This window comes from Bacillus rossius, chromosome 1, assembly GCF_032445375.1.
Source record: "Bacillus rossius redtenbacheri isolate Brsri chromosome 1, Brsri_v3, whole genome shotgun sequence".
Classification (NCBI taxonomy): domain Eukaryota; kingdom Metazoa; phylum Arthropoda; class Insecta; order Phasmatodea; family Bacillidae; genus Bacillus; species Bacillus rossius.
The window spans coordinates 323,457,824-323,467,663 of NC_086330.1; the positions used below are offsets into that span (position 1 = coordinate 323,457,824).

At 41.5% G+C, this 9,840-nt stretch overlaps 1 protein-coding gene across 1 annotated transcript in view; it reads right to left on the reverse strand.

The window, feature by feature from the left end:
• LOC134527985 (uncharacterized) overlaps window positions 1–9,596 on the reverse strand; it is a 151,739-nt gene extending 142,143 nt beyond the window's left edge. The window contains exon 1 of the mRNA XM_063361125.1: window positions 9,320–9,596. Within this exon, the coding sequence (XP_063217195.1) occupies window positions 9,320–9,443 (124 nt within the window). The 5' untranslated portion in view covers window positions 9,444–9,596. The remainder of the gene's footprint in view (window positions 1–9,319) is intronic.
• Between the last annotated feature and the right edge of the window lie 244 nt (window positions 9,597–9,840).

The window sequence follows — 9,840 nt, forward strand, 5'->3', positions numbered from 1 at the left end:
CCAAAAGAAAAAATAAACAAATTAGTATTACAAAAAACTAATTAATTTTTATACATTTCAGAATTCTTTAGTCTGTAGGATTGAAATTCGAAAATATACCATCCAATAACCCTGCTCATCCCTCCTTACCCTCCTTGTGTCATGTTGGTTGCGGTACAAAAAGTATCAAAGTAAAAGATAAAAAATCTCAACAAAGCTTGACTGTAATGACTGAAAATGAAGGTGTCGCTGGAAAGTGGTGTCGTGTTACAGTTTGTAAATGAAAGCCGGTCTCGCTCACGAGTTAAATGTAAATGGCGGATGGCTGCTGGCCGCGGAACTGCATACTGGCGGCTCGCCATGCCAGCTAGGGCGACTCAGCGCTCCTGTGCCAGCGAGGGTGACACAAGCAGTGTCATGCGACATGCACAACTGTCCGCGTTTCTTATTTTGGGTGGGTCCGTGGGTTCGCCTCAACTACCGAATTTTGCTTATTTGTCTATTTATGAAATGCCAGCCAACAGGCAGTCCGAAATAGGCTGGCACTATGCAAATATAAAACAAATACAGAGACAAAAAACACAAACATAGAAGGAAAATTAGGAAGAAAACAAATTTGAAAAGCATAAGCGGATATCCAAGCTATCAGCCAAAACAAAAAATAAAATGAACAAAGTTAAAATAAATAAAAATTAAATGAAAACTCTTACTAAAATATGATTAAGGGACTAGATACTACACGATTACATTATACGCATGAGATTTTCCCAAGATATTTGTAGATATTAATAAATTATATAATTAAAAGTGATAAACTTATAATAATTAGCAAGTTAGACTACACTAAGGGCCGACAGAGCAGCTGGCAGATAGCGAGGTAATTACAGACGATAATACGATACGACACACCGCACACGTGGGAAATCGGAGAAGCAATCGGCCGTGGGCCACAGAATGCAACCAACCCATAGTTCGTACCCGGGTCTTCTGGCACCAGAATCCAGTCTATCCCATTGTTCACCGACTGCGATATCGCTTGTAGCGCAAAGCTCTGAACTGCGTGCTATCTTTTGGTCGCGCCGTGGGAATGTCTGTAACCACATCTCTTAAACTATTGAAATTAAAACTAGAGGTATAAAGAAATAGCCAGCAGCATTTGTCGTTTAGGAGCCCGTCTACCTGGACACATACGGTGTGCAGAGCTTCGAAAGAAACTCCGTGATATGAAAACAAAGGGATCTACGAAAAGGATTTTAGAATGCTCTGAGGCCGGATGGGCAAATCTGTTTCCTTGAATCACACAATTCTCTTTAATTCTGCGCCTTATACCGTGGTTACCAGGTTACCACTCGAATTTTACAGTTGTCCGATGCACGAGAAGACTGCACACCAGTTCAGAGCCTTGCGCTTAGAGGCGACATTGCGCTAGAAGCACCGGCGGGGGTCGCACTTATTTCGCATCACTAACACATAATACACCCCTGACTAGGCGAGCCCCTTAAACCTTGAGTAAGCACTGCCTTGTTGGGATACAACAGTAACCTAACTCGCGCGCTGTATTCCAGAACGTGTCCAAACCGATTCCCAATAAGGTAACAACACGGGAACCATTTTAATACACGGTACCCTGCGCGAAGCTATAAACTGGTTTCGGTGCATTCTAGCGGACTAGAGATAGCAGCACCCTCGCACAAAAATATAACCAGCTTTCTAATTTTCTCAAGTACTTTTTACGTTACGATTTTTCTTGTTATGACCATTAAAGTGTACAAAATGAGTTCTAAGATAGTTTCGCTATCATAAAGTTTCATTTGGCACACTTAAACGCTTGGTACGTCCCCCGATGATCACAAAAATAGTAATAAGAGTTAATGACGCCAGACGCGGGTCCTTCATCTGGACGAATTCGACAAAAAAGTGAGCTTCGCGCATGCACGGAAATTGTTTATTAGATCGGCAGCGGATAGGACACCAAAATCAGTTTCCTAAAAATAAGGTACTGGCCGTATCCTATCGTGCACTAGTAAAACTGTTAGGGTACAGCTGTAGCAAATGTTTACAATTAAACCCTTATTTTTGTGTCTTGGAATACCGGCCTTCATCTCAATTCATCGGGCTCATAAGTAGAGGTCTGGACACCGGTGCACGAGGTCGTCATCCCCCACCCAATCCTAAAAATATATACCATTCCATTCCTGCTATTAAAAGGAAAGAATGTGAAATCAAACAGCGGGGTAAGAAGTTCTACCCACCCCCCTCCCCCCCAAATGAAATTCCGCGTACGCTCCTCCAAATGACTGATGCTTCCCATAATTATGAGACGACGGTTCAGATTATAAATGGAAACACTAACATAACACTATTTAACATTAACATAAAAAATGAGCTGGAGTGGAACAAACACCCTTAAACTTCAGGGGGGAAAATCAGTTTATAATCGAATATAAATTTTTTTTTGTAGAATATGTGTGCTTGAATTTCTGTAAAATGTCAGTATCAGCCATGCTGACCCACTATTTTAAAAGTAATCTAAAAAATAAAAAACTAAGGTTTCTTCGCTGTCCCAGTAGTCGAGACAACGGATTGCTCGTTCCAAGTTACAGTTAAACTGATGGCGTGTGCGTTTGCTGGGAAATACATGCGCCAGGGCTCGACACACTTTCGTCATCTTTCACGCGTGTCGATACTACCAAGTCATTTCCCCCCTGTTTTCACTAGAATTCAGCTGTGGTCGAGTGTGCCTGCTGTCAGAGCCAGCGATAATGTTCGTTGTACCTAAATTAAGTAACTAAATAACTAAATAAGCAGCGGCCAACTGTCCAGATAAAATGTCGTAAATTCCCACGCTTTTAAAGGGACTACCAAAAGTCTCAAACTTAAAGCACACCTAAAACCGGGCTCCGGGGTTCGATGCCAAAGTTCAGGTTTCCGACCCTTGGGTCCGACATGGCGGTGTTGATAGCCAGCAATGGCTGCCTGAGACTGCTTCATTAAGCAACTATTCTGAGCACTTCAAGCGAGCGCGCGCCAGTTATCTCCTCGCTAAATGCATTGCGCCGCACTAGGCGATAACACAACGGCATTTAACGAGTTTTTTGTGCGCTGGACGTTCGTGCTTCAACCGCAGCGAAAGTAGGCGCACATGTCTTAACGTTAAACACGGATTAACCTACTAATATACACGCAGGAAATTATCTTACTTTCATGCAGCCTCTCTTTGAACAATCTTGCGAGGAGAAATATAATTAAATAGTTAAGCCCTGTTTCGTTCCACCTTTCATCCAGCTTTGTCTCTTCGTAATAAATAACCAAATTAAAATTTTCATTAGCCCAGTGACTTGTAATCAAACGATTATTTCGCAAGAACTCTAGACATTCAGAAAACACAAAAGATAATCACACGCCACGTTCTACTATAATGTACCTACACAACAAAAAAAAAATAAAAAAAAAAATTCAGCTGTTACTAGCTAGAAATTATGTCCCCAGTATAAAGTACTGCAGATGGGAATACTTTTCTTAATCAACTGGCTAAACTAAATGTTTATGAGACAGTGTGACGTAACGGAGATTGATAATCATTTTTCTAACGGTTTATTTAAAAAAAGGTTTAAATTGGCAAAAGTACACTAGGTATCCTGAAACAAAAGGCAAACAACTTCATTACATGAAACGGATGCAGTTTCATGTGGAACGACAAAGGCAGTCTCGAATGACAAACATTAAGTACTTTCAAGTTTAGTGCTCATATTTCCACAGTTTTAACAGTTACGGTATCGAAGTTTACACTGTGTTTTTCTTGAACATTTTGCATCAGGAAGCGAGTAAAGAAAACACGAAGTTGAAAAAACTATCTTCAGGGAGTAGGAATGGAGCTAGGTAACGCATTGGCAAACTAAAAGAGCCGGGTTCGAATACCCGGCCATCGTGTTTGAGGCTTTCCAGAAACCACGCTGGGCAGTTCCTTGCTGCAGCATAGGTCCTGGTAGGTTCCAGGGCCGCCTCCACAGACCTGCTGTCGAAGGTCAAAATATAGCAAACATGTGAGCGAGTCTTGCAGTAGTCGCCAGAGATCGCAATATCAAACCTAGCTAACGAGAAAATGCATCTGTTCTCACGTTGCAAACATGGTTATAATACTAAAACTCGGACAAGGAATTTAACGTAGAGTTCTTTAAAATAATACCAAGCGTGATGAAGATACGCAAATTGAGTTTTCTACTACATTTCTGGGCGCGAATCACACGTAGTTTACGCAGTCGCCGCTAGAATTCGTCGCCGGTGCAGCTACGTCGACTATCGAATCATTTGATTAGCATACCGATATTTTAAACTATATAATTAAACGGCTCCGATAAAAGAGAAAAATAATTGAAAAAATACTGAACTCCGGCTTTTGACCCTATATTATTAAAATACTGCCCATCTTGTTAAAATCCTCTATCCTCTAAGCAGTTAACACTACAAGGTTTCCCTTTGTATTTGTGAACGTCGGTTCGCGCTATCCGCCACAGATGGCAGCACCGTACATGTTGCACATTTCCGTTCCTCGAATACCGTCGCATTCACGAAATTACTCCCATTAAATGCCTTGTATCAACAGCTAAGATGTTACACATCCAAAACCGAGTGAGATAATCTTAACCAGGATGTCCAAACAAATCTGTAATACAATTTCCCCGACTTTAAGTGACCAAAACTTCAAATTATACGCATTTTTTTTTAATTATTCACATATTTTTCATTTTTCAGAAATAAATAAATAAATCAATCAAATCCAGCACCCAAAATCCTCTTAGCTCGCCTAGTTAAAAAAGAACATTGCATACATGTTATGTTGTGACTATGCACTAAAACACTATCTAAAAAAAATGCTTTCACAGTCTGGGTGATAGCAGACCGAATCATAACATCCCCCCCCCCCCCCCCTCAAATTACTATCTAGTAACTAACCTGACGAATTTAAACTTTACTGACTTTCTAGACTGTGGACATCCTGCTAGCGCACTCTTGAGTATGGGGCACGCCAATCATCCACTCAGAAAATCAATCAACATAAAAATAAGTTTGGTTAAGGTCTATTGCCCAAGAACTTACAAAGCCGACGATGGTTAATTCTTTGCACAGGCGCTAATGACTCGCCGTAACGAGCAGAAACCACAAACCAAACCGGTTATAATAATGCCGTCAATATCCCCACCGCCTAGCTGGCCATATAAGCGTGACAGTGCGAGAATGAAACCATAATATTGACAGATAAGAAGTTACTGAACATTGCTAACTTTTAGTCAGAGTATCTTGCACTGATGGATGATAGTAAAAAATGACGTCTGGTCTTCTATAGCGTGAGGGAAGAGACGAAAAAAGTAGACATGTCATGACCTGATGTTATACACAGAAGCTTAACATTGCCCGAAAACCAAATAAGAAACGCTAGATGAAAATTAAATAAGTAGACCTACATAATTCGGAGTACACGTTTATAAGACGCAAGAAAGCAAAGCTACAGTTAGTCGACATACGCTTATGCCCTTTCCAATTTAAGTCAGGCATTTAAATAAAATATATGAGGTGCAAACGTTAATTTTGCTTCTTAGTCTTCAATCGCATTTTTCGCGTGTTATTTTTTGTACATTTTTACAAACAAGTCTAATTTCATTTGACATGGAAAAACGAAATCAGAATGGACGGACTGAGATTCGAAGCCAGATTCTCTGGAATGAGAATCCAGTGTCCTATCACTGTGCCACTTCGGTCTATTATATAAATATGACGTGTTGACAAAATTTTATCTATTACTACTGTCTGTAGTTCCACAAAAAACTGCATCAGCTAACGTCAATTACCGGTATTCCTTGTTAAGAAATGCAAGTTTTTTGCCTTTTGTTTCATTTTTGCGTCTTAAAAAAATATAGAAGTTGTTGGAAATTAAGTATAAATATATATTAATGACCTTTGTGTGTACTGTGTTGATTGTAAAAAGAGTTAAAGAAACACCAGTTATATAGTCTAATGATATAACGTAGTGATTTTGCCGATTTAAACGTTTATTAAAATGAACAGTTGGAAAAATAATCTATCAATCTTCGTCACGCCACACATTCAAACCTAATCACTTCCTCATAAACATCTAGTAGTCATCAGTAGATTAAGAAAAGTAATCCCATCTGCAGTAATTTATACATACGAGTACATAATTTGTTTCCTGCAATTTTACTAAAGCCTCTAGTTATGTAACGACTGTAGCCAGTCCGCACTTTGCACATGTAAAAAAATAATGCAACCAATCACAATCTACAATTACCAGGGTGTCTACTCGAAATCCTCGTAATCACGTAAATTCCCAGGATAGTAATTTCAGGGGGAAAATCATGCTTCAGCCTGGCATCACCCAAGACTGTAAACGCATTATATTTTATAATCTTTGTTTCAGTTCATTGTCATACACACTATGAAATGGCGTATGTAAAGATTTGTTTTAAATTTTAATTTTTTAATTTCTAATTTCTACGGGGTTGGTGGAAGGTGAATTTTTCTTTAATTCTTTCGGAAGATACAAATTTTTTAAAAATAGATTAGTTGTGGAGATTTGAAATTTTACTCGGGGAAAAAACAGGAAAATTATATCACGGATTTGTTTGGACACCCAGATTACATACTTTTTGATTATTTTTTTTTTTTGTCGATTACAACACAAGGTGTTGAAATACTGACGTACAGCAGGGTCGACGTCTGTGGGACCCAGAGGAGCGCGAGCAGCGAGCAGACGGCTCGGAACAGCCCGCCGCGCGGCTCATGCATTATGCATCGCCGCTCGCCAGCACATGCTCGCATGCGCTCCTCCGCAGGGGAGGAATAGAGGAATTTCGGACGGCACACGCCGCCTCCGGTCCCGGCTCCCCGCCGGCACGCCAATACATCCACTAATTACTCAGGTCCGCCGTCTCGCAACCCTGCATTACCCAGCAAGCAGAGTGCTCCGCGGATAGATATGCAAGCATTCTTATCTGGCCATTCTTTCCATTCTGAGAATATCTTGTTTTGTAATCAATAAATAAAAAAAATCAACAAGTATGCAATCAGGGTGTCCAAAGAAATCTATAATAAAATTTTCCGAACTTTCAAATTTCAAATTTCCACGACTAATCCATTTAAACAATTTACATCTTCCGAAAGAAATAAAGAAAATCTACCTTCCACCAACAACCATAGCTGGCCTAGGATCATAAAATTAAAATATAAACTCAAAACAAAACCTTGCATACGCCATTTTATGGTGTGCATGACAATGCACAAAAACATTCGAAAAAAAAAAATGTTTTTTGCAGTCGTGTGATGCCAGACTGAAGCATGACTTTCCCCGTCAAATTACTATCCTAGGGAGTTTACATGACTACAAGAATTTCAAGTAGACACCCTGGTAATTGTACATTGTGTTCTGTGAGGTTTTTTTTTTACATATGTAGGTTGCTGACAGGCTAAACTTGCCACATAACCAGTGGATGTTTCAAATAATAGAAGATTAGAAGAAATATTAAGATATTGTGTACTTTGAATAAATTGGTTGTGTAAAATGACTTCGTCCATTATATTTGTGCAAGCATGTATACACAAAACATCCAGATGAACGCACTGAACTAAAAACGGCAAGCATTCGGTTTTAAGAGACCACGAAGACATTCAAAATGTTACGCTCGAGAACTACTTAATGAATCTTTCCCAAGCGACTTCGTAACAACGACAAATCACGTAATGGCTAAATGCAAAAATTTGTTACGCCAAAGGACGAGTTAACTGCCTACACTCATCAGCGTAGCCGACTCAACGAGTGTGTTATAAGGGGCGGGTAAAACTACCACACAAGGCGTTGCATGCATCCTTTAAATTGCATTGTTTTTAACTAATAATTAGTCCATTACATTACGTAAACTTTAAATATATATATATTCTACAAATTTATAGTTTTGAAACTGGTTTTTGAGACTTCCAAAACCACTGGAAAAACCAGCGACGGCTAGCGAGTTAGCCAACCACCGCATTACGCAGAGCGAGTTTGTTCGCAAGAGTGAATTCGCAGGCGAATGGCCGGATCACGCGCCAACCGGAATAGAGACGCCCGAATGCAAGCACTGCAGCATTCACTACGAGAGCAGATTCGGCACAGCGGCCAACACACGACGAGCCCCAGTCCGTCGAAGCTTTGCGAGGCTGCGGAGCGAGGAGGAAAAACGGGGCCGCGCCTCGAGACTCCCACGTACACTCTGGGCTAAAACCAGAGAACTCGACTGGCCGAGAAGTGACGTAGTCGACAGTTTACTTCAGTCCTTTCCACCAGCATACCACTACACTCTCTATACACGAGAACAAGCCTGCGAGCAAGGTTCGTTAACCTACCTGCCTAACGTATGGGGCACTGAAAATAGCGACGCATTAATAGGAAATAACACCCACGGAACACAAAAAATTCAAACAATTTTGACTACAAAAATTGTGATTACTTGACAACCTCTTCAACTACATTGCCGCTAAACGTTCTTCTATAATACAATACAGGCCTCAGTTGTGCTCACGTGTAGTTAGAAAACAAATTTCGCCAACGAAATCAGTAATTTAAAAATAATGTCACTTAGCCATTATGTGAAATGTATCTTCCGATTCTAAAATAACGTTAATTTAATTAGACACGAAATGTCAAAGATCTAAAAAACAAACAAACAAAAAAACACTAAATGCCTTGCTAAGCACATTGTTAGGTACACATTTCGCAGCTATGTAGTTAGCACTGTACGAATTTGGTAACGGTAACCAACAAACGAGCATGTCAGTACCTGTACACACGTGGAAAATCGTATTGACTAATGAAACAATCCAAAAGCATGTTTAAAACACCTAAACAAATTGACGTATGCCACGTTCGTGTAAAGCAAGTGTTCAATAAGCAGAAGTTAACTTAAAAGATAACACGTTTACAGCTATTACATAGCCTTACGTAACCACGTGAAGTTTCTAGTGACATCGCAAGTTAATAGCCGCAGGTACATGAAGCTTCTGCTGTCAGCATAATGACTGTCACTGTCATCAGACTGTTTTGTGTGTACAAACGCTTAGTGAAACGAATGCCCACCCTGACAGCAAAAGCAGACGGATCCAGGAAACAGTTAAAAAAATTGTTGAAAATGTCGAGGCGAAACATTCTCAGTTAACATAATAAAAGGAAGCCCGTATGAATGTAAACAAGCCATTGAACTGGCGCGAGACCTTTGTTAATATCCGCAAAACGAGCGTGCTCTATCGCGGACAAGGATCGTGGCCACAGACGGGCGCGCGACGGAGTACTCACCTGAGAACCTCGCTAGGAACCTGTAAAACCTGGACGCCAGCGACACGCACAAGCATCGCACTGTCCTCCACACCAGCATCACCGCGACGCGGCACGCGACCCTGCAGCCCTCTTCGTCGATCATGAGCCCGGCACTCGGACACGGTCCGCGCTCCCCCGCATGGCTAGCGCATGGCGACACAACACCGCTCCCATCCGGCGCCCGAGGGAAACAACACTAGATCGATGGCCCGCCAGCCCGCCAGCCCACCTCGTCCAAGCACGTTAACACGGCATCTGTCGCTCCTTCACACACGGCCGCCTCACCTAACTCCCGAGTCGGCGGGCGCGCCCGAGCGCCGGCGGAGACGGCCGAGCCGCGCCGAACACGTCACGGCCTCCCCCCTCCCTGTCAACCCCTCCTCCGGCCATCCCAGCCCCTCATGCCGCCCACTTCCGTGACAGACGGACGCGTACACAGACGGAAAGCAGCATTAAAAAAATGTTCTCATTCGTAAAGAACGAGCGCAAAGCGGAAGTGA